This window comes from Melozone crissalis, unplaced genomic scaffold (genome assembly GCF_028551555.1).
Source record: "Melozone crissalis strain CALT ecotype California unplaced genomic scaffold, PUWL_Pcris_2 ptg000002l_1, whole genome shotgun sequence".
Lineage (NCBI taxonomy): Eukaryota > Metazoa > Chordata > Aves > Passeriformes > Passerellidae > Melozone > Melozone crissalis.
The window spans coordinates 22,107,316-22,132,919 of record NW_026535780.1 but is presented as its reverse complement, the minus strand read 5'-3'; the positions used below and the strand labels follow the sequence as shown (position 1 = coordinate 22,132,919).

General features: G+C 40.5%; 1 protein-coding gene across 1 annotated transcript in view; it reads left to right on the top strand.

Annotated features, from left to right (window-relative positions):
* The first annotated feature begins 6,025 nt into the window (after window positions 1-6,025).
* STK3 (serine/threonine kinase 3) overlaps window positions 6,026-25,604 on the top strand; it is a 125,850-nt gene continuing 106,271 nt past the window's right edge. Inside the window, exons 1-4 of the mRNA XM_054288431.1 lie at window positions 6,026-6,174; window positions 12,962-13,042; window positions 13,476-13,604; window positions 15,529-15,643. Of these exons, the coding sequence (XP_054144406.1) occupies window positions 6,152-6,174; window positions 12,962-13,042; window positions 13,476-13,604; window positions 15,529-15,643 (348 nt within the window). The 5' untranslated portion in view covers window positions 6,026-6,151. The remainder of the gene's footprint in view (window positions 6,175-12,961; window positions 13,043-13,475; window positions 13,605-15,528; window positions 15,644-25,604) is intronic.

Below are 25,604 nucleotides of genomic sequence, written 5' to 3'. Positions count from 1 at the left end.
AACTTTTTTTTTTTTGTGAAGTTCTAAGACTGAAATTCTATTTAGGTTTTGGATTTTTTTTTAAGTGTGACTGTACATGTTATACAAGTAACTTATTTGGACTTATGATCTTCTGGCATGCTTTGGTCGGGAAAGTTGGAAAAAAGTAAGAAACTGAAATGTGGTTTCTGGATTGTAAAGCATTTAGATGAGTGATTCTTCCTCATAAAAACATTTGCTTTTTAATATTTATGAAGCAAGCTGGAGATGCACTTCAGAAATAAATAGGAAGGGTTTTACTAAAAACCCCAAAACCCTGTAACTGAATAAACTGTAAGTGCTTCATGACATTGTTTTTGCAGTGCTCAGTATTCACAATGTGCTTTCAGGTTGTTGAGTTCTCCTTATTTTTTATTCTGTCGTTTGGCATCACACATATTGATACTTCTCTTCCAGCACTTAGGTGAAAGGCCCACAAGGGCAAGGAAACTTCCCTCCTTTGAATCTGAAAGAATGGGTTTTGTTAGCCTCTTGAAATCTTTATCCCTAAAAATTGTAAAAAAAAAAATGAAATCCTTATTTTCCCTAAACATTTCTGCCTTGTATTATTAAAATTCTTAGCTCAGGAGCTAAAGGAAGATAGGAGAAAATCCAGCCACCATGGTGGTGGAAGCCTTGGGCATAAGGCTGTGTGTACTCACCCAGCTGAAGCTGGTTTCATGAAGTACTTGCTTCATCAAGTAATGATGATTCAATCTTTCTTTTGTTATTGATACTAGTTTCCACCCCAACTGCAGGCATCAAGGCTTGCTAGTTAAACATTATTTATTTATTCTCCAGGGTGTGAGCACACTTCTTTGCACACTGGAGAACAGATGGCTGCTCTCAGAAAGAGAAGGAATATTTTTGTGCAGAAGAGAATCCAGAGTAACCCTCAGTATTACCACAACAACATTAATTGCTTCACAAACCAAAATGATTTTTTTTGGACGTTAATGCCAATCTGTAGATCCCATGAGCACAATCAATGTAGCTGTAGTACAGACCAGAATATCTTCTGTGGTCAACTGTAAATAGCAACTCTGTATCCATGGTTTATTTTTACCATAGTGTGCTATTATAAGAAAAATAGCAAATGGTAAGTCTATATATAGCCTGTTACCAAGACTGTGAGCTAAATGATTAGTCAACAGTAAAAGCCTATCCTAATCAACAAATGGCTTTAGGTCCAGTAATAATATTTTGGGTATCAAAATAATGTATACTAGGTAGGAGAGGAATTGCAGCCATAAAAAATGGGTTTTTTATGGCTCTTTTTAATGTTAAGTAGGAATTTTGTGAATCATGCTGACTTTAACAGACTGGATACAGACAGCAGACTCTATATTGCTTTACTTATATTGCCTGACTTTTTATTTTCTGCCTCTTTCTTTTGTTGGACCAGCAAAAATTAATTTTCCTTTTAGTGACATTAATTAACCATTAAATTGTGAATAGTTCAGGAAAGGAGACCCCCCCCTCTCTCTGCCTTGTTCTTACTTAAAAACTCACTTTAGAGAAGTATAAATTTTATTCTAGACTTGAAAATATGATGTTCTTTTATATTTTATGTGTAACTATTTTATGACTGACAAGGTTAGGAAAGTATATAACAAATTCTTAGATAAGTCTTCAAGGTTACTTCACATTAGACATGATAGGTAGGAAGAAAATACAGGCAGAAGTCAATTTTCCTTATCTTTTGTATAAACAAGTTGGTATTTCATTCAAGGCCTTTTCCTTAACTTTTGGCATACCAGATCACTATCAGGCAGTCACAGGGAGAAAGATGCAAATGTGTTGTTGACTATTTATCTACTGAATTTATGAATTGGATTCCACAGAAAGCAGGCTCCTGCATTCATTCCATCTTTGTGCTTGCCTGCCATCCTCTGCCTGTCTCCCCCTCACAATCATTTGTGACTTACCTTTCTGGCCTTAAACATGTTTCATGAAAAGTTGGAGGTCTGTAATTACAGTAAATTCCTATTTTTACAAAACTCAAGGGTAAAGGAGAAAGAATGCCCTGCTTGTGGGGCAGTTTACCACAAGGCAAAGGAAAAATAAGGGAAAATCTATCCTTACATGGGTTTGGGACCACAATGTGGACTGGCCTGCAGCCTTCTCCTGTGAGCCAAACACCTTTTCCTGTGAGTTAATCTGCAGGTGTAATGGAGACAGAGCCCCCTTGGAACTCCCTGGGGAAATGCCAGAGTGGGCCCAGGCATGGTGAGACACCAGGGATGGGGAGGGTTTAAGGGAGATCAGGCTGGGAGCATGCTCGGGGGTCTCTATGGATTTTGTTGGTTTTGGTGTGCCAAGCAGGTGAATGGAACTACTGTGGGATGATAATTCCACATCAAGGGAGAGAGCACAGAGGACCCTGTCTGTGTGAAAGAAATGGGAGCTACAATGGTGAACGGGTAGAAAGCACATGGGAAAAAGAGCTGGCTTGTGAAAAGCACCACAGACATGATGGAGGACTAGGGGTATTTTCTTTGGGGAGTGTTCATGACAAGTATCTCTTGGAAAACACACACTATTTATCAGTTCTGCTGCTTTACAGTAGCATCATGTATTCATTACAATGAACTTTGTTTAAATGAGCCTGATCGAATACCTTCTGAAGTAAATGTGCTTTTATTTGCTATCAAAGGAATGAGATAAGGTCCCTGCTATAACATAGGTAATTTATTTGCATGATGTTTATGAATGACTTTGAAGTATATATTTGTAATTTAAATCCCAACATTAGTAATATCTGTTAGAAATGCAGACATGAGCTTCTCAAGTAACTTTTATTCTTCTTAGTTTTATTACAAACTACATACAACTGAGACAGGACTGATATCTTAGGACTTTTTTTGTTCACATTTTTAGGGGCTTGAGAACTTCCTCTGTGTGTGTTTATAAGCACCTAATAGTTGTCCATGCCATCATGATTCCTGATTTCATTTCAGTATAAGTAATTATAATATATATTATTTTATCTGTTTACAAAACTGTATTATAATGTAAAATAATTATAGCACTCAAAAACTAAGTATGGTCTTCATCCATTCTTTGGTCTAAGGAATTGTATTTGATGTTGATGCCAGTTCTGCAGAGAAGGGAGTGCTAATTCAGGCAGGTAAATTTGTAAAATGGATAAAATACTTCAGAAGAAAAAGAGTAATTCAGTTAGTTTCCTCCTACATTTTTAGGATTGGGCTACATTAAGCCTTTTCTTACTCAGCTGCCTTCTAGTGTTAGACCTGTTGTTGGAAGAAATCATGGGAATACTCATGTAGAGTGTCTGCAACTTCCTCATCTCCATCTTGTCTAGACACCAGCAATCTCATAGTATATTCATGCCTCCAGAACATCTAGACTTCTCTTAAGTAGGAACTCTGAATGAGGTAGGAGAACAGAGGGAATCTGTTTTCCCTTTCAAAGTTCCTTCTTTGCCAGTGGCTAGGTACAGTATTGTAATGAATACCAAATCAGTGTTGTATTTCACAGCATGGTTCTCAAATTCATGTCACAGGGGAAAGGTGACAGAGTGTTATTTATTCCAATGTCATTGACTAAAAATACTGCTAGAAATTATAAGAGATGAATAAAGTGGTCTTGAAGAATATTGTTGTATATGTATTATCCCACTGATGTTTTATTTTCAGTTTAAATGTACTTAGAAAGCTTTCTGGCAATTGCACAAGATACAACTTAAATTTCTGTGAGAGAGGCATGGAATTAGTCCATACTTTTGTTGGCACTGTCTGCCCGACTATATAATAAAGCCAGGCTACCTAACTTCTCCTCTTTCAGACATCTTGAGTTTTTTATACCCTTTTCTTTCTTCAGTGGCATAGATGGAGGACAGTCCTGCTCCATCTTCCTCAGTTACTGAGGAGTCAGGGTATTTTTTGAAGTGGGGATTGTGGTATTAAATAGTTTCAAATGAAACAAGAAAATTTCTAAATGTGCTATTTTTGCTTGGAAAAATTTTCTTTTGTTCTTGTCAACTGTTGTTTAAGGGAAAGGTGTAAGTGGCAGATTAGACTGTTTAACCTAAGTTCTTCCAGAAAATGAAATATATGTGTGAAGGGAGAGAGGGAGAACTTCTTGGCTCTGTTTCTTTGTATTGCTGTTACAAACATAACATAGTACCTGTATTTTATTTCTAAGAATCCTTTTCTTTGCTTTAATGTGTAGTCTGTGGCACCTTTGGCTTGAGATGTGGGAGCAAAACCTGCTTCCTCTGAAATAACCTGGACAAAATACTGCCTCAAATATTTGTGTTAAAGGATGTGGAGACAACCTCTGCATTCCAGGAGTATTAAAGCCAAATAGGGATGTCAGACTTCCCTTCATTAGGTGAAATTGTTGAACTGTAAATACTAATTGGTCAGTGGCTATAGCCAAATACCCTTCAGAACAAAGCTAGACACTGGCCATGTGGCATTTGCTATCTGCCTGACCTCAGCTGTCCTTGAACTGGAAAATGAGACATCTTGTGGGATTCCTTCTCACCACTTTCCGAGGCACTCATACCATACTCCATCTCAGGCATCTGCTGGCGCCTTTTCCTGGGTGTTTTTTTTTTTTTTGGCATATCCTACAAGCTGCTGTTTATGCTATGGACACATCTGGCAGCACTGCTGGTGAGCCACTGTGGCTTGTGGGATGATGCTTGGAAGAGCTCTGCATTAATCTGTTGTGCAAAGGAAGATGTTCCATTGCAGTTTTTCCATGACTCAGAAAAACAAAGAAACCTAAAAGGTCATATGGTGGTGTGTGATTTGTTTTGTGGGTTCATTCAATATTGCCATTGTGCATTTGGCCCGACTGCAGTGAGTCAGCTGGGTTGGATTGACTCAGACAAAGTAGAGGACTTGCACAACAGTAGGACTTCAGTCATTCTGAATTCCCTTGCTAATGCACATCAAAGAGGCAAAATTACGTATGGAGTGCAGGTTTTTCTATGAAGTGGGAGTGTAATACTTGCACATCTAAAATCAGTTTGAAGTGGAATGTGGTCATCTCAGTGTTTATATGGAACTTGCCTAGGTGTTTTACTACCTTGAACTTCCATTAGTTAGGCAAATAAACCTACTGTCAGGAAAGGATATAGAAATTGGCTTGAGCATTTTAGCTGTTCTTGTATTGACTTGGCTGGATCTACTTGGATCCATCAGATTCAAGCACATAAACAGCAGAAAGTCGAAGTTGTAAGGTAATGGAATTGCAGCTGTCACACGGTGCTCTGGAGCCTGAGACCTGCTGCTTGAATAATTACGTGACAGCTTCCCCAGATTCGCAGAGTAACTTGTGTGCTTTGGCACCACGCACCCAAGAGCCGGCACTTTTCCCCTCAGCAGCTTTCCCGCGTCCCGAGGGGCTGCGGGGCGCAGCTCGGCCGTCGTGCCGTGACTGACCCCAGGCTTTCCCTCAGCCCTGCTCTGCAGCCGGCTGCCCACACGCCCTTGGCCTTCTCAGGAGGGGCCGGGCGCCGCTGCCTCGTCGGGCGCGCACACGCGGGTGAAAGGCTCGCCCGCCCGGCAGCGCTGCCCCGAGGCCACGGGGTGGCCGCGGGGGAAGAGCCGCCCTTAGGCGGCAGGGCTGCCCCGGGCCACCCTCGCCCGGCGGCGCAGCGCCCACAGCCGGGGGACGAGGCGCGGGGGCGGAACGGCGCCGCGGGGGTGCCGGTTCGCACGGCCCGGCTCGCAGGGATGTCCCGCGGGCGGGGCGGGTTCCACGGGCGGACTACAACTCCCGGCGTGCCCCGCGGGCCGTGACCGCGCGGGGCACGCCGGGAGCTCGGCAGCACCGCGGCCTCCATGGTCTTCCCCTGCCGCCGGCGCGGCAGCGCCCGCTTGTCTCGCGGTGGGTGGGGCTTTCTTGCAGCCACCGCTCTGAGCGACATCCACACCACCCTATCAGCGCCGGCCGTACCACGGCTGTGGCCAATCAGCGCTGTGGAGGGGCGGGCCCCCACCGCGGCCGGAGGTAGCGGTAGTGGCGGCAGCCGGAGCGCGGCCGTGGGGAGCGTGCGCCCTGCGTTGAGGGGCGGTGTGGTCGCTCCGGAGCTGCGCGGGTTCGGCGGCGCCCGGGAGCTCGGTCACCGGCCCCGGCGGGCCGCGGCGGCGACGGCATGGAGCAGACAGCGCCCAAGAGGTAAGGACCCTTCGCGGCGGCCCCTTCCCCTCCCCCCCCCCCCCCCCCCCCCCCCCCCCGGGAGCGGTGGCACGGCCAGGGTGAGGCCTCGGTGCCGGGGTGTGTGAAGGGGCCGTGGGACAGGGACGGTGCTGGGCCTTGCTTAGCGGCCGCAGGGCTCTGTCATGTGGGAAAGTCTTCTGTAGGGTGGATGCCCCGAAATACACCCGCCAGTAAATGCCCCGACGGAGGCGAACCCTTGGGGGCCGCTTGAGTTCACAACAATTTTAACAAGAAGTGAGGGAAACTTGGTCGCCGAGCAGAGTCCTCTGCGCTGAGGGTCTCCCACTCGATGGTTCGGGTCTGTGGCAGGAGCACACACGAGTCGTTCTCTTTTCACGTTGGAAAGTGTCCTTGTGCTCTGCTGCTGGAGGGATGGATGCTTGAGGGGGTGGGCGTTGCATAGTTGCAATTGCAAATCAGGGAGTGGGAAGAGGCAAAACCCAGGAATATTCCCACAGTAGATGTATTTTCTCAAATATATAGGCTATCAGGTTATATTAATTACTGTGCCCGTTTTTAAAAATAATTTATCATTTGACTTCTTAGTGCATAAAACAGTTTTGCTTTGTGTTAAATTTAAGTTCAATCATATATTTCTATTGGAACGAGATATAGTTGTACAATACACAGACTGTAGTTATGTAGTGTACAGAATGTAATTATTTGGTTGACATACGTATTTAGTGTCTTTGAGCTCTGATTTTACTTTTACTTCCTGATAATGAAAAAATCTAGGGACTACACAATGTAAATTTGTGATAAAGGATATCAGTTTTTGCATTCATCTTTAAGACCTGTACATTCCCCATTTAGAAAAAATTCTTTAAAAGCAGCTTCCTGTAGGATGATAGGACTTGAGAAGAATGTAGTCTTAAACATCTGATGACTTCTCCAATAATGCATTATGTGACAGTACCTACTGTGGAAAACTTAGAAAATGAATTGGTTTGTAGTTACTGTCTAGGGTGGTTTTAACAGGCAGTGGGGTGAGAAGGGACAGGCCTACACTGTACTTTCAGGCTGACAGTGCTGCATGGCTCAAATAAAGGAAGTAGGAGAGAGCAAAAATTTAGGAAAAGAAATGGAAATGTCTGGGGAGTAATGAATGTCACCAGCAGCAGTGGAAACCTTGGGAACTGGTGGTATCCCAGGACAGAGAATCAAACTGTGAAGTTAGCCTAATCTGCCGGATGTTTTGGGGTGGATGTGGCATTTGCTGTAACTTTATTGCCTAGCTGGAGGTGAGTGGCTGGCATAACTGAAACTAAGAGATGTTTAAATCTTTGGATTAGGTCAGAAAGAACTAGATTTAGGGAATGTCTAAACTCTGGCATGTTTTTATATTCCACATGGGTTTTGAAGCTTATTTCTGGAAATTGTGATGAGAACTCGGGTTTGTTTCTTTAGTGGAAGGGAAAATCTGTACTCAGTTTTTTGTAAGATATTAACTCAGGTTATTTCTTAAGATTTGAAGCAAATTTTTCATGGCTATGCATAATATCTCCTTTATTGGCAGTTTTGTACAGTTTCCCAATTGTTGGTATTCCCAACTATTCTGGGCCACCCCCTTTCTCTGCAAGTCCAGAGGAAATGCAGATGACTTTTTGTGGGCTGAGTTTCTGGTGCTGTCCTTGGATGCAGTAGGGGTGTGAAATGGACCATGTTTACTTGGCAAAACAGATGTGAGCACCAGAATTCTTGACTTTGGTGCCTGTTCACAGGAGCAGTTACTGAGAGGGATCTCTTGGCATCATATCTGTGGTGCATCTCTTTACAGGTAGCAAGAATTTCATGTGGACACTAAAGAGCTGCACGGATGTCCTAGAATCCCAGTGTTGTTCTACAGGTACAGGGCACTTTTATCTCCACTTCCTTGTGGAGAAGGACACAATGCAATTGTCTGTTGCATAAATCTGTAACACAGCCCAGAAAGCAGCAATGATGATGCCCAAGTGACATTCTGGGCCTTTGTGACTTTTCAATGGAGGTGCTGTCAAAATAATTCCTTTTTTTCCCTTGACTAACACTGCACTGCAACAGTAACACAATACTTTTAAGGAAGAGTCCTTTTCAGAATACTTTTTACTTTAGAAATAATTTAGAGTAGATGTTCTGATTTTATGCTGAACGATTTGTGCTGTAGTTGACACAGTGTTTTCTTGCATCTTGAATCTTTAACTGTACTTTAGATGTGCTTTACAGTTTTTTCTCTCACTAGAAAGGAGATTTGCTCTTGAAATAGTTACAACATTTGCCGGTTAGTGTTGTAATTTTCCTTTGTTGTCATTGTTTGGTTTTTCAATATCATTGGCAAGCTCACATGTGAGGATACAGGATACATACAAGGGAAAAACAAAGTGGTTGTAGACAGAATTTTCTCAAGTACTTGCTTTTTAATCATGCCCATCTCCTGCATGCTGCTGCCAAGTGAAAGGCTGCTGAACAGGCATGGGGAGTGTTACTGCAGGTTTTCCAGTCCTTTCTTGAAAAGCTTGAGTTTAATGTTCACTGAAAAACACAACGTTTCAGGTTTTGTGGGAAGAGGCAGAACTTGATCTTCGAATATGAACTGTTGGTGAAAAAATTGTTTTGTAATGTTTGTGTCGGTGGACATGTTGGCAGTTGTCGAGTTCCTCCTAAAAATGATGGGACAGAAATGTTTGGGCTTTATTGGCAGAAGGCCAAATGTAAGTACACAGCACAGTGGTGTTGACTGTCTTCATCTTGCTTCTCCTTGTGTGAGTACTGTGAAGCAGAGCAATGTCTCAAGGCTTCCACGTGCCACCTCTACTTCAGATGGCTGCAGTGATTTCTCCTGCTGCCTTCTCTTTTAATATATCAGTATAATTGATCCCAGCCATTCTTTTTAAGTGTTTCAATGTGCTAGTTCTTCTGCACAATACACCGCATTTATTCATGTTTCTTGCAGTGGCTGTCCAGTTTTTTGTAACTCATGACAGTAATTGATGGCTTTCTATTCTTTATTCCAGCTTTATTTTTATTTTTGAACTTTCAGGGATTTTTTTTATCCCTACCTCTGTAGCATATCACCAATTTATTTTGTGAAATCTGTATATAATGACTGTAGAGTACTATAGTCATACTTTTTCTTTCATTTTTGGGGAGGAAATCTCTTGCTCTTTCATGTTGCAGTTTAGATTTTTCTTTATGCTGGGATTGAGTGCCTCTTAGATTTTCCTTTTCTAGAATTTTGCTGATGTACTCAATGGCAAATAAAATTCTGGTGGGACTAGGAATTAATGTTTTCTCATATAAAAGTATAATTATCTGCTAGGATGTATTTTCCTTGTTAAGAGACTAGATGTCATGTGGAAAGTCAAACCTTCTTGGAACAAGAGAATAATTTTCACAGGTCTCTCCCAGAAGTGTAGTTTAGTTAGTCCTGATTTAAGGACCAGCTTCCCTTCTGGAAGACCTCTAAAATAGCTCATAACCACCACCTCATACTTTAGATTCTAGAGCAAAAAAATAACCCAGAACATCTTTCTGTCCAGGTTTTATACTCAACTTCTTTGCATCTCCTTTGGACTTTCTCATATATGGAGATCTGTATCTCACATACACATATGGCACTTGCATCCTTTAGTCAGACTAAGGCAGTGCCTGCATTTACTGATTTATTTGTTCTGTTTTAACTGCTTGTGTTATGAAAATAGAGGCTCAGTGAGGGAGAGAGGAATGAGACACATTCTGTCCTTCTCTCCTATTGTTCTTGTGCCCTTGGTCTCTCCATTTTTCCCTCCTGCTCCCTCTTTACCTTGCCCCCTTCCCCCTGCCATCAAGAGCTGATGCTGAAGTCTTAGATGTGTTTCTCTGTCCCAGGACTGTTGCTTGCATTTAACCAACAAGAAACTGTTTCTGGTCTCTCCTTGTATGCTGCTTGGTGCTTTGCAGCCAGTTACACCGGTCACCACCTTCTTCCTCCTTTCTCCAGGAGTTTTCATAATAAATGCTGTCTTCACTGCAGCCCTTCAGGGTGCGTCCCGTGGTGTTCTGCAGCTCAGGAGCTGAATATTCTACTGAAAGCTCCAGAAACAGGAGTCATTGGAATGGCTGAGTCATTGGGATTTTTGTGTGGTTCAAAGCCCTGTGGTGTTGGTGCTGCCACTTGAACACGGGACCCAGCATCTGAACTGTTGCAGTGCTGGTGGAGGAGTGGGGGTGCTTTGGGCAGGGTTTTGGTGAGGACATTGCTGAGGCCACTACCTTTCTCACTGGAAATAGGCTTTGTATGAAGCTGCCTTAGTGTTAAGTGTGATTTGGTCTTGTAACATGTGTGTCAGGGTTGGATAATATGAAAATAATTTTAAAACTACAGAATGCTTGTTTTTTTTAATCTCCTGGTTGCGTCTCAAGTACTCCAGATAAGGTTATTTGATAATGATGTTGGTTTTGATCAGTTTATGGCTTTTAGTGATTGTAGTGATTGTTTCACTAACTCTTCTCAGACACTCACAATGCTTTGCCATTAATGGTTGCTATTGGAACCCTTTTGGTATGCATTTTTTTTCTTCTTCTTTCTCATTTTAGCAGGTGTTAATGAGCAGGTGGAAGTGTTCTCTTTGTGGGCATCTCCAGTCAGGGGTGCTGTATACTTTCTCTTTTCTTGCTAAAATGTGCAGGCCTTCTGCTTTTCTGTTCAGTACATCTTTTGTTACACAGCTCTTTGACTGAGAGACTCAGCTAAAGGTTATGCTTTTTAATTTTCAGGGATCTGTTTATATTATAAAAATACTGTGCACGGGGTTTTTTGGTGGCAGGAAGGGAATGATGGCAGCAAGTTATTCTTGAATGCAGTCTTTAAGGGTGCATATAATCTGTTCAGAGAGGAAAGAAATTTGGATTAAAGAAGCAAAATGAATGATTTATTACTTAAATACCTACTAGCAAAATATATTTTCCTCTTTGATTTGTCTCAACATCAGCTTTTTCAGTATTGAAATATGTGCTTCTCTGCAAAGTATAAGTTCTGTCTTTCCAATTTATAGTGTCTAACCAGCAGAGAGAGTGAAAAAGAAAACAGAGTTTTGTTCTTGTAGGGCAGTTTTGCAGACATTCTTTAGTCACTTTCATTTGAATTTTTGGTGTTTTTCTCCATGTTGATGAGTTGTGACTTTCCTTTGCTGTGAAGATTTTTATTTTCCCTAAGCACACAGGCTTTCCAGCTTCTTGATTGTTTGCTGTAGCAAACTGCATGGTCTTTCTTGTAGTTAGTGCACCTTTTCTTACTGGTTGTGGATGCCTTTTGTGTTCATGTAATTGCTACCTCTGTGAAATTGTTCTTTGATGTATAAATGTGTGCACCCTTGTTTAACACCAATCCATATGACTTGTGTGCTTTTACAATTACTTTAAATTCTTTGCTTTTACTTAGATGGTTGGCAATTAGAAATCTATTTTGACTCGTGAGTTCCCTCATTGGTCAGTCACTTTAATTTTTTTTTATTTTGTGCATCGCAGAATTGCATCTCCTAACATGAAGGGTTTATTTTTTCAGATCACTGTTCTTCCACTATTAAGACTTGTCAATCTTTTCTCCATGCCCTTCTTCCTTCCCGTTTCATATTTGTTTCTAGAAAGTTGTGGGATAACTTAGTTTCCCTAAGTTCTCAATGATCTGCTGTTCTTCAAAGTTTCCTTTTTTTTTATTCCCCTTTTCCTCCTCCTGCATATGGAATACATTGACTGTATTTAACACTACAGCACCAGCTTTTCTCCAGCTCATCTTCTACTTTCTTAGAAGAAGGCTGTCATGTAGAGTCAACTTGTTACTTCAGTCTTGCAGCAAAGTTCCCTAGAACTTTAGGGTGAAGGATTTACATGTTGCAGCCCCCATCTCTGGTGCAATGTGTGTGTGGTTGTATTTTCCTGTGCTGTGTTCAGTGTTAGCTCTAGTGCAAGCTTGCAGCTGAGTTGTGTTTTGAGATTTGCCAGGAGTCTGGGAGCCTGGAGAGCTGGGAATGCTAGAGACCAGGGAAAGGCTAGGACTGCTTGTAAAGGACAACAAATGGTGGTAAAAGGGAGTTCAGAGTGCTGGAAGAAATCATAGGATGTTTCTGAGTGATTTGAGACTGTGTGAGAGAGAACTAAGGGCAAATATGGTGCTGTTATGGAATTAGAGATTTGGTTGCATCCTGTCCCTATGTGCATTTACAGAGATGCAGGAGAAGCTCTTACAGTACTCAGCTTTTGGAATTTCAGTCTTCTGCTGCCACCTGAGAAGTGCTCCCATATGCTCCCAGAATCATCTTGACTTCAGAATTCTGCTTTTAATGATGTCATTCACTGGCTGATGAGGGGTGCAGTTTAGAAACTGAGTGCTTCATGTGGTGAGGGATTGGTTTATAAATAGAGAACAGTGTGACATCCCCTAAGCAGTAAGGGGCATGTGTTTGCATGCTGCTTTTTGAGGAAGGTAAACTTTCCTGCATTCTTTGTCTGTTTCTATTTCAGCAAAGGAAGTAATTTGAAGAGTGAATTGGTCCCATGCTGTGTTGAATTGAGCAAACATTAATGGGAAAGTGATAATGACAAAAATTGTCATAACTTAACCAACTATCATATAAGATGAATTAAAATTTGATTGCTGTTACACATTAAGTATTTTATTTTCATTGGAATATATTTTTCTTTGTAATAATTTATTCTGTCTGCTTGCTTCTGTGAAAATTTGCTTGAGTTCTTTCTCCCCCCAAAAAATAAATAACTTTTGTCTTTCTTTTAGCAAACTGAAAAAGCTAAGTGAAGATAGTTTAACTAAGCAGCCTGAAGAAGTCTTTGATGTTCTGGAGAAGCTTGGTGAAGGGTAAGTACAGCTATTTACAGGGGCATAGGATCAGAGGGAAACCATACATAAAGCATATGTTGGAATATTGAGTTACAGAGAGAGTGACTGTAAATGCCTCTGTATAAGTTTTACTGCTAAAGCAAATGCATGCATTGGTAGATTTCCACACTTTCCCTTATATATTGATGCATTTTTGATATCTGCTGTTTGTTAACACAGCAAATGTACTTGCACCTGTAATGGAATTAGAAATTCTTAAATCTTGACAAAAATTTCTGCTGTCTTGACAAAGCATTCTTCTGTCTTTCCTGAGGTCTTGGTAGAACTGATCTTTTTGCAGCCTGAAAAATGCTCACACTTCTGCATGAACATATGGCTTCTTGACTTTTTGTGCATAATGGAAATCAGGAGCAGTTTGCCTTGCTTTTTAAAAAAATTGTCTCATTTTTAGGTCTTATGGTAGCGTGTTTAAAGCAATACACAAAGAATCTGGACAAGTTGTAGCAATCAAACAGGTCCCTGTGGAGTCAGATCTTCAAGAAATAATTAAAGAAATCTCTATAATGCAACAATGTGACAGGTAGGTATGACACTTCTGTTCCCTTTCTATGAGTCTATGTGAAAATGTATTTCTACTTGTGAAAATAGCTGAAATATAAGCAGCTGCCAACTTTTTCATGGAAAGTAAATTGTCCAACATAGAATTTTTTAATTAAAGGAAGCACTTTGTGGATCTCCTTCTCTCCTTACCTTGGATTGAAGGAATTACAAATAGTGTACATAACAAAAACTGTTGGAAGAAGAAATACTGGCCTTTGCTTATAATTCTCTGTGCTTGCTTCACTTTATGTGCACTCTTAAGGCCAAAGATTACTGTTTTCTTTAAATGTCTTGGGCTTTGTGAAATTCTGAGTCAGCCTGTTTCAGAAGATTGATAAAGATGTTTCTAGCAGAAGATGAATGGCTAGCAGTTAACTTCCAGAAGGATATTTTCTTGGCTGCCATGTTCCTGTGAGAACATTCCTTTCAAAATGTGAGCAGTCTTGTGAAAGTGCTGGTGGATTGTTACCTTACACTTGTTCACAGATTTTATGATTGCAGGTTTTGTAAAAGAGGAAGCCTTAATGCAAGGATGCAGAAATTACTTTGCTATTTCTGTTGTCTATGGAGTTTTGGGCTACAACTTCAAAATGAAACTTATTAGTGTTAGTCTTTAGGCAAATATGAACAGTGTTTTGAGATTGCACAGCACTTGATGTTTTGAAAAGATCATCTCGTCCTGATTGATAATAATACCCAATTGTTGCTGGGAATACTGGCATAGTGTAAATCTGGTAAGAGATGGTCACAGAAATCAGTGGGTTTTCTTTAGAATTCCTCACTTCATGAATTTATAAGGAGCAAGGTCAATGTGTCATCCTTGTAAATGGTGGACATTTGGACTAGTTAGGAGGAGACTGACCCACCTTTCCTTCTGAAAAGGTGAATTCATTTAGTGCTAACAGTTGCTCTTAGATGAAATAGTTTTTTGATAGTGTTGACCTGTCTTTTTGTAAAGATACCATGTTGCAGAAGGCAACCATAGGTCCTCCCTTCTTGTACCAGTTATCTCTATGAAGAATGTTGCTGCCAGAAATGCTGATCCTAAAATACAGTTCCTTGCTCCAAAACAAAATGGTGTTTGATTCCACCCCATAATGTAGGTGTTCTGATGAGAAACCACTGTCTGATGTCTCAGTATCTCACTTCCTTTGTGGGTGATGGATGACAATGGAATTGTAGCCTTCTTTGTTTCAGTTCCTGCCAAAAACCCCACCCCAAACCTTCAGTCTTGTATTTCCCTAAATGCACCATCTAATAACTTCTGAAGGATGATTCTTTTTATGTTTATCACATCTGTTTCTGCCTTTCTTGTGCAAGTGACTCCAAGGAAGCATTATGTCAAGTGGCAAACTGATGAGTAGCAAAGCAATACTTTCTGTTTGTGACAATGCTATCACTTCTCGTGAGATGCTGAGTATGAAAAGCATTTGCAAATCCAGCAGGCTTCAAACCAGCACTAGATTCTCTTTAATAAGAAAGTCTAGTTCTGTGCTTGAAATAAATTCATTCTTGCAAAACTGGGAAAACATGGTTGAGTTTCCATGTGATTTTGCTCTGGAGAGAAGAAAACAAGGCAGTCTTTCTAAAAAGAGAAGCATTCAAGAGAGGTCTTGGAGGAGGGAAAAACAAAGCTTTTCATCAGATGACTGATGTTTGGGAAAACTCAGTCTGTATTGGAAGATTGTGGTAAACTTATATACATAGTAGTGCCTTTATCATTTTATGAAGTAATCATAATTTACTCTGAAAGGGCATTGGTTAAGCTAGTTACAAATTTAAAATGTATTCGCTTGCATTTTCTCTTTATCTATGCCAAACAGTTTATAACAACAGGTGTGCTGGTGATTTTTTTTTTGTCTTCTACTAAGAATTCATCTATTTAACTTTTTTTTTCCATTTAGTCCTTATGTTGTCAAGTACTATGGCAGCTACTTTAAGAACACAGATCTATGGATTGTTATGGAATACTGTGGAGCTGGCTCTGTGTCGGACATAATTAGACTGCGTAATAAAACGGTGAGTTTTTTTTTACAAAATATAGATAGCAGTTCATCAAATCAACTTGTGAATTAAGTTTGGAAGCCAGAATAAAAGCTGGAGTTACAAGACAAGATCTTGGCTGATGCCAAGGGGCCTATCTGTGCCTTGCTTCCCAGGAAACAAGCTCGTGCAGTTTGACTGTCATTGTGCATGCCTCTCTGGGCTGGTCACCAGCAGAAGCAAATGCATTTTGAAATACAAAGATCTTGGGAATTTCCTAAAAATTACTGCTTTGTAGAAGGCAAAACTGTGGCTTCTTTCCCCTACCCCTTCCACCTTACAGTCTGTCAGCAGCCACTTAGTAGCTGCATCGTTTGGAAACAGGTATAAAACTGTCTTGCTCTCACTCAGTAGTTAGGGAGCACGAGAAATAACTGGCATTACTCAAGGAACGAGAGGGGAAGAGATGCCAGCTAAGGAATGTGAGAGGGAGCCAAAATGAGGGTTGTATGGAAGTGTCTTTATGCACTTACAACAGCAGTAATATAGAGGAAGCCTGTAGGAAGCAGGTATTGTTAGTTCTCATGAAGAAACAGCTTCTCTGAAAAGTGTTTTGTTGTAGGTGTCAAGGAGCCTTGAATTCCTTTGAGTCCATTGTTTTCAGTAATAAGCTGTAACATGAGGTATTCTTTTTAGCAGCAGGTACTCTGAGGTGACACTACTTGCTGGGCTTCACATTTTGTAAACACTCCTTGAGATGTTTCTTGCACCTTACTGGGGGAAAGTAAAGGACAGAAAAGCAATGTTTAGAAAACAAGACATAAAAGAGAATGGAATCGGGTTTATTAGGAAGTGGAGGTGATGTCGAGACTAAAGGGAGCTCCTTTGGAAAAGGTGCCTTGTATCAAGGCTGCTGTGATGTTGAAGTGATGGGGAAAAGACAAAACCAATGTGAGATTGGTGGAGTTCTGCAATCTTCAAAACTGGTGTTCTTGCTGTTGGATATTATCCAAGGATCAGTTGCTCTAGTAAGAAATGGCACAAGCTGCTCCAGAATTAAAAAAACCAAAACAAACCACAATCTATTTAAAACAGAATTTAAGAAAATAAAAAAAGGAGCAAACTTGTTTGTGCATTGAAAGAAAATGCTTGCATTTTTATTTTAAAAAAGGTGTCTATATGAATGTGTGTGTGTACTTAGATTGGGCTATCTAGTTTTTCTTAGATCTGTTGTAGGATACTGACATAGTAGATGAATTAAAGATTGGAGGGGAAGGGATATTGGAGTCTTGGAGCAAATACATACTGATGATCAGACAAACTCTGTCTTCTGCTGCTGTTAAGGTCCATATGATTAAATAGAATGAATTCTGTTGTAAGACACAGAATAATCAGTAAATGCATGGATACCAATGATAAAGCTTTTGTAAAGGCAAGTCATGGAGTGCATGGCTAGCAGGGTTCTGGGAAGGAGTTGGTAAGGACACAATTAATGCTGGCTGGTGTAAAGTTGGTTGCATGTGCTGGAAGGTTTATGGACAGACTTCCACACCAGAGGCTCTTCAAGCAAATACAGCTGTAATCTGGAGTAAATGAGAAGTTCTGTCACAGGTGGATAATTGTTTAAAATATAACAAAGAGTGTGTTTTGGCCTACCATATGGGTCTGTGGGTAGAAAGAGGGTAGAAATACTGGTGAGAGAGGTTGTATTCCTAGCAGTGGAAACTGGCAAAGACTTGCGAGGCTTTGTGGTACTGAGAAAACAAGCACAACTAAATGTGAAGAAATACATTTGGCTTGGTGAGGAAGGCAAAGCCTTTATATTGAGGTTCATGAGTGCTTGAGCTTAACTTTTAGAAATAGTTGAATAAGTAAAGTGGTTGTCAGAGGTTACAGTGGTACCAAGGACACAGCAGAACTATGGAAGTTAAACAAGGTAACAAGGGTGATTAAAAGTAAAGATTATTTCTCTAGAAGCAGATAGCCAGATGCATTTGGATATTTCTGTGATGAGAAGAGGTACCTAGAGGGAGACACAAGGTGAAAGGTTTTGAAAACCATGCATAGTGCCAAGAAAGTAAAATATGGGTATCTTACTGTTTATTACAAAACAAGAGATCACTTGTCACGGTAGATGCAAAGCAAAAATTTTTTCTTTGACATGATGATGAGGATTACTGTATAGTTACAGAAGTTCTTTTAGGTGCTGAGAGTTGATTTTCAAAAGGCAGCTAAATAAGACCAGGAAAAAATGACGGCACACAAATGGGTAATGACTGGAGCAGGAAATCCATGTGCTTCAGGTCTCTGGAAAGGTGAAGCACACAACTTTCACAGTTTACTTGGCATATACTCACATTCAGGCAGATTACCAGGCTGGACAGAATTTTCATCCTGGTGTAGAATAGGGAATGTTCTAGTGCCTATCAAAAAAAAAAAAGCAAAGCAAACTCCTCAATTCCTCAATTTCTCCCTTGCTATGCTTCTGTCTTACAAGTTTTGGAAGGTTTAGGCAGAGGCTTTGGACATGTTTTAATGCTCTTGCTCTTTGTGGAGCAGTGGCCTGATCACTGACTGTGTCATGGGAAGCTTGTGACTATTACTGGAATGAGGCTGCTTAAAGTACTTGAGCATTCTGTTGATGACTTTACAATTTATTTATTTATTTATTCATTAAATGGAAATAAGAAATGGTTTTGTAATAAGAACATAAATATATTCACTTGCAAAGAAGGAGAGAGTTGTTTCTTATTTTATCAGAATATTTACTGAATACAGTCAGACACATAGAGTTATGTATTCTGTAACTTTCTTAAATTGTCAAATGAAGACTGTGGCTGGGCCAAGGAAAAGTTTATTTCCTGCTTCTCATATTTAAGGAAAAGAAATAGAGAAAGTTGAAGTAAGAACCCTTTAGTGCAATGACCATTAGGATTATCATTTGGACTTGATCTTAAAGATCTCTTCCAACCTAAATTATTCTAGGATGATTATTAAGTCAGGTCGTAGGAGAAGCTGGATTTCTCCTCCTGTTTGGAGAGGAAATGTTAATATGTGTTTGCCTTTGTTGCTTGTCTCTAAAACTAAGAATTTATTGATCATCTTCTGTTTTAGTGGTTTCTGTTTTTCAAAAATTGTCTTTGTCTTGAAAGTGAGCAACACTAGGCTTTTTTTCCACTGTTCTAGTGGACCAAAACCGAGGGAAACAGAATCCAAAGTTAGGGTAATTTTTTAGTGACTGTTTGGGGCCCATTCATATGAAGAAGTTTTCAGCTTAGCAAGAGCAGGGTCTCGTCCAAGAGGCCTGAGCCATTAATTTGAAGTTAAATGGACCCCTGCAATTCTGCTGGAGTCTTCTAATGTGCCAGGCAGATCAGCAGCACTTCAGCAAATCCATGGTGCTTGTTAGCTCATCCAGGGTGTGGTGTTCATCAGTCCTGGGCAGCAAACTTAGATCTAGTTTTGTCTGCTTTTCTCAGAAACTGGTTTGGGAGGTACATGTATCTTACGCATTCAGGCTGCGGGCTGCTGCCAGGAAGGGCAGTTCTGCTGCTGTCCTCCAACCTGACTGGTGTGTTCCTCCTGCCTTTTCCATGCCTCAGATGCAGTGATTGCCTGTGGCTGCAGGGTGATCTTTGATAAGCTTGATGATATGATGGGGACACTTCCTCTCTTCTGTCCTCCCCACCCCTCATGAGTTAACTCTGGACTTACTGTGGCAGCACAGTGGCTTCATCTGATGCAAGGCATGAGCATTGTGGAAAGGGAAGGAAGAGCATGTCAGAGACTGACTTTCAGTGTCAATAGATGAGATAATTACAGTGTGAAGCAACACTCACTGGCTGCCTTTAACATAGGGGAGAATATTTACTCACCACCAACCTTGTTTCTCTAATGATTATTGAGGGTGCATTTGCTCATCCACTGATCATGATTAACTAAGTCATTCTAATCCTGACTCTTTGGGGACCAAATTCAGCTGACTGAAACATACCAGGTAGTGGCTATGTTGTAGGTTTATCAGACAAACCTGTCTTACTTGGGTCAGTATTGTAAGTAACAAGTGTAGGAGTGGATTGCTGTGCAGCTACTGTGCAGTTGGGCCCAGAGATTGTGCATTTTGTATCTAAAATTATTTCCTTTACATGCCACTTTATCAGTTATATATGTAATGCCTCAGGTACTCCTAATGATTAGTTTCTGCCATGTTTTCTTAGCTAATTATTTTTTTCTGTGTGTTTAAGCTCCACTAATTCAAGTGAATAGTGTATCCAAATCTCTGGATGCTGTATTTAAATGTCCTGCTGGATTTGCTTTCTCTGTATGTTACCATGGGCATCCAGGGTAAATCTTTTGTTATCTGGGCTAAAGGCATTTTGCTCATAAGGATGCTGTTTTGCAGTTTTAAGCAGTCATGTTTCTCAGTAATTTCACAGTTAAAATATTTCCAATTTGTAGGCCTTTGCTTCACCAAAGTTCATGTGATCATTAGCTGTAAAGCAGCTGTCTAGGGCCTAGTACCTCTTGTACATTTTAAGTAGCATCTATCACAGTGTCACTCCTCAGCTGGACCCACGTAGATTAATTAATACCCAGACAGTCCATACAAAGGTTGAAATTCCTTCTGCACTGGCTCACTTGCTTATCTCATCTCGGTGTCCATGGACAAGTCCATCCTGGCTGTGCTGCTGGCCATGTTCTGTCAGTGGGCCTTCAGGTGATGAATTGACTCAATGGGCTAATCAGCTGTGTTACTCTTCAGAGACTGAGCTTTAGGCCAACATTCTTAAACTACTTTTCTTTACAGGTTGAGGAAAAGGAGGAAAGAACTTGATCACAAATGTCCTGGTTGCCTTGTTCTGTGTTTAGCCTTACAAGGCAGGGTAGCTTATCCTAGCTTCTGCAATGCAATGCTGAGATTATTCAGTGCTTTTCTAATAGAATCCTTACTATGGCTCTGAATGATTGCTGTATAAATGCTGGGAATTAATTTTCCTTGGTTCTTTAGAGTAGCATTGTAAGCATCCTTAAAAATGGATTGTACTGTCTGACTCTCAGAATGATAGATCTTTCTTTCAGTGTTGCATTAAACTGTGTTTATCTGCTTGGAAGTTTGCTCATGAAAATTACTGTTTTTTCCCTGAGCTGAAAAATCTTTGTATGCCAGAAATAAAATGCAAGTTATGTGTTGGCTAATTTTTATGAAAGAAAAAGAAACTTGAGCTACACTGGTATTCATCCATTTCCAAAATAACTATGTATGTTTTACATGCAACTACAGTTGACCAAAAGCATTCAGAAATGGGGAAGTTTCAGAACAAAGATTGGCTATGCAGCATCCTCTGGTAAATGTGCTTTGGGGTACATTAACTGTCCTCTCTTCCCCTTTTTCTACAGTCTTGGCAGATCATGCTCACTCAGTGAGGACTAATATGCTATTAAATTATACACCCTCTGAAGTCCTGTATTTATTTGTAAAATACTATAACAATTGCTCTGAAGACAGAATTATCTCTCCCCAAACTTTATGTGACGTTCCTCTTTCCATTAAAAGAAATGCTCTTACTAACTTGTGCCATGAACATCTATAAGTCAGTTCTAAGAAGAATTTGATTCCTGGATGATTTCTATATTTCTTTGATTTCCTACAGGTGCATAAAATGTTGGAGTTAATTTTGTGGGCTGTCTTAAAGCTAGCCATGTAATACTAAAATGCTCAGCATCATATAATTCACTTTCTGTTTAAAAAATGTTCTTCTTGGAAGAAAGTTTACAGAATAGTACTTCAGTTCTAATGGTTGTATTTGCTGGGTTTCGCAGTGTTTATATTTGCTGCTGATCTCTTTGCAGTCAGGTCACTGCTAAAAGATGAGCAATGCTATGGTATGTTGAGGAGGAGATAGGATTTTCACTTTTTTTATGATCTGAACAGTCTGGTTAGTTGCACAGTCAACAGATCTCCTTTGCCTCTTCACCCATGTTTCAGAAAATCTGTGGAACTTCTGGGAGAATAGCAGAAGTTGCATCTGTGGTTTGAAGTCAGTCACTCAAATAATTTTTCAAATAAAAAATTGTTAGAATTACTCAATGCAAGCAGCAGCTTTTTTCCCCTCTTGTAAATAATTTTCAGTTAGTGCCAGTTTTAAGTTGCTCAGACAATGAAATGACCATGTAAACATATAATATGAAGAAATTTATAATAAAATCTTACAATAAAAGGTAGATGTTTAAATGAATGTTTCATCAGTCATCTACTGGTACCCTGTATATAACTTGCATCACAAAACACACAAAATCTTATTCCTATTGTAGTAAGGAGTGGAAGTTTAACCTTATTGCCTTCCCACACTGCTCCTTCCTCTCAAAAGAACCCCATCATTGTTTGCCTTGGAGAGACAGAAATATCAGCTGAATTTTTAATGTATTTCCAGTTTGAGTCAGCCTCTGCATATAAAGTTGTAATTTGGGCAATAAAATTTTTCTCCATTCAAGGAGTTGAGCCAAGTTTCCTTATGGTCTTCCATGTGTATTTTATTTTACAGTAAAAGAGTCTTTAAAGTTTAGATGGGTTTATTGCTCTATATTATTGTAGTGAGGAAGCAGATGAAATGTAGAAAAACTGCAGGTAAAAGAAAGGCTGCTGTTTTGAATTTGGATGTCTATTTTGGAGGTGGTAAGGAAAGAGGTGAACAGTGTGCCACTGATTTGGAATAAGTGATAATTTTAATTTGAAAGAGACCTCTGGAAGTCAGCTAGGTCAATCTACTTTTCCAAGGAAGGAAGTCCAGTTAGTGTTTAGGACCTTGTTCAGATCAGTTTTAACAGTCTGAAAAGTGTGAGACTCAACAGTCTCTTTCTCCAGCCCCAAGAACTTTTATTTCTTCTTATATGCTCAGTGAGCATTGTTTTGGTTTGTTCTAGCCCCTCTAGTCCAGTTCTAGCTCCAATTTGTCAGCCTTTCTTTTATAGCAGCCTGGAACAGAGTACTGTGCTCCAGATTTGTGTTCACAAATGCTAAATAGAGGGGGATTTTTACTTGACCTGACTGTGCTTTCCTAATGAAGGCCAGTCTATGGTTAGGGTGTATTGCTGGTGTTGCTGACTGGTGTTCAGCTTGTCTTCTGGAGCCACCCAGAACCTTTCCTGGAGGAATGCTCCCTGCCACATGGATTCTCAGTCCCGACTGCTCATGGCATGGGGTGGTTCTCTCCTGGTTTGGGACTCTGCCGTTGTTGAACTGCTGTATTTGTTGTCAAGCTAATTCTTCCAGCTTGTTCAGATCCCTCTACATTGCAGTCCTGCCCTGTCAGTGCCCTGGCTGTTTCCACCTTGTTTCATGTCATCCACAAACCATAATGGGGTGTGTTCTTCCTCACTGTTGATCAAGATGCTGGGAGTATTCACCCTATGATCCGTCTCTGAGAACATTGCTTAGAGCTGGCTCTTGGTTATGTGTTGAACCACTGCTGAGCCTGGCAGTCCAGCTGGTTGTTTCTCTACGTTTTCTCTATGATTCCCCAGGTTTAGTTAAAAACATGTATTGGAGGCTGCCAACAGCCTTGGTGAAGTCAGACAAAATGACATCCTCAGCTTTCTCTTCACTCTCATAAGAAAGTGACCAGGTTCATTTAGCATCATTTCCTTCTGGTCAACTTAGGCTGTCTGTTCCCAGTCACTTTTTTATCATTTGTGTGTCTGAAAACACAAACAAAATTAGCTTCTCTGTGGATTTACTCCGTAATATCTTTGAGGTCTGAGAATGAGCTGATCAGCCTGTAGTTCCTCAGGTCCTTCTTTTTGCCCATTTTGAAGATGATGATGTTGTAAGGGACACCCTCATTGCTGTAATCTTTTAAAGTTGATAAGAGGTAGCCTTGAGTTGACATTAAGCAGCTCCTTGGCACCTTTGGATGTATCTTATCTGTTCTCGTGGACTTGTATTTGTCCAGTTTACTAGAGTAATTCCTAACTTGTTCTATTTTGCTACTAGGCAGAGACAACTGAAAGAGAAACCCTGCTAAAGACTGATGCAAGGAATGTGTTTGGGAGATTTCTGCATAGCTTGTTAACAGACTGACCACTCAACACCCTTCCCTTCCCTTCCCTTCCCTTCCCTTCCCTTCCCTTCCCTTCCCTTCCCTTCCCTTCCCGAATTTTCTTGCTGTCTTCTGTTTTGCTCTCCAAATTAAAATCCACCCTATTCTTGGCCTTTGAAATGCAGCTCTTTAAGATCCAGGCAGTGCTTCTTTAGTAATCTGTTTTTGTGCTTTGCATGCCTTATTTTCTGTACTTTAGTTCAGTTATGAGTTCTTAGTTTGCTCAAGATGGTCTCCTCCTGTATTTACTACTTACCTTGCCTGCCAGGAAAGACTGTTTTCGTACTTCTAGGAGGTTGCCCTTTGTGCTCAGCCAGCTCTTTGTTGGCTTATAAGATTGTGCAAGGTCTCTCTTGGTGATGCTGTCAGACCCAGTGGGGATGGTATGAGCATCCACACAAGGTGTGTAGCTTGTGAGCCATGTGACCTGTTAGCAGATGTGTTCCCTATGATGGTAAAGTTGGTTTTTAACAGCGGCATGTCAGATAGGTGCTTCCTGTTAGAAAGGCATACAGTTGTATTGTTGTAGCACACCTGTGTTAAGGGCTTCCAGTGCAGTTCTTGACCTTATTCTTGTCAGAAGAGGACTTTGCACAACCAAACTAGCTACATAGGTGCTGTTCACAGCTCTGTGTAGACATGCCAAAGCATGTGCTACTGAATCATAGTTAAAATCTGCACTTAGTGCAGTGCTAAAGAGGTTCTGTACTTTTCTGCTTTACTTCTAAGGTTGTGCTCAACATCTGGTTCGGTACTTCATAGATATCTTCTAGGAAGCTGGGACTAGGTAATGAAGGGCTGAAGAGTCTGACTTTCATGTTCTGATCAGTTCTTGATCTGCCTGTGTCTATGTATTAATGTTAGCTAATGTTAAGCATGAGATTTCCTGTAATAGTTTTTCCTATGAGCCACTAGGTATGTTTTAGGTAATTTTATGCTGCTGCTAGGCTGTAGTAATTTTCAAACTACACATAGAAGACTGATGTGTTAGCACTATTTTTAATAATCCAGTACAAAACCGCTAATTTAAAGGAAAGAGAAGATGGGGTCTCTTGCATATTATATTCATGAAATATTATTAAATTTATGTTACTGGGGATTATGTAGTGAAAAGCAATCTTAATCTTAAAAATACTAACTCTGATCATCACCTGTACAGTGAATGTTTGTAGTTATATTTATTGCAGCGTATTTTCTGTTTGATTTTATGTGCAGCTTGGGTCTTATGGTAATGAGTTCTTACTCTGTCCATTACTGTAATATTGAGGTGTCTCCTTAGATAGTATAGGATTAAGTGAAGATTATCTGATGGACTTAGACCAAACCTTGTTGTCCTAAGTAATGCCATGATTTGGTACTTTACTCCAAGACAGAGGCTGTGATGTTCTTTGAAGAGCACTATATTTACTCATAGCATATACATCTGCTCAAAAAAGGGTCTGGTTGCCCTGAGGGAGGCTCAGGGAAAGCAATTTCAGGACAGTGTAGTTTGTAACAGGTAGTGGGAACTTCCTTCAGGCTAGAACTGTGACAACTCTTGTTCTCTCTGAAGATTTCTGCCTACTTCCTAAGTGAGATGTCAAATACTACAAATGGGAATGGTATTGTGGGAACTGTCATCTCTTCTTCCCTGCTTATTTGCCCTTCTCTCTTGAATCTCAGGTTTTTTCTTAGTCCAGCCTTGTCCTTGTGTAAATGAAGAATAGGAGAGGTGTGTGATGATGATAGGATGTGAAATGTTTGAGCTTCATAGCTTCTGGTGGAAGAATGGCTCCTTTATTTGCCATGAGAGTGGACCTACCGAGTGTGTTCAACCTAATCAGAGTGTTTAGATGCAGTAATCTGATACTTCCTGGAAGCATCAGATTTAATGTGCATGTATTAGTGTAAAAAGAGCAGCT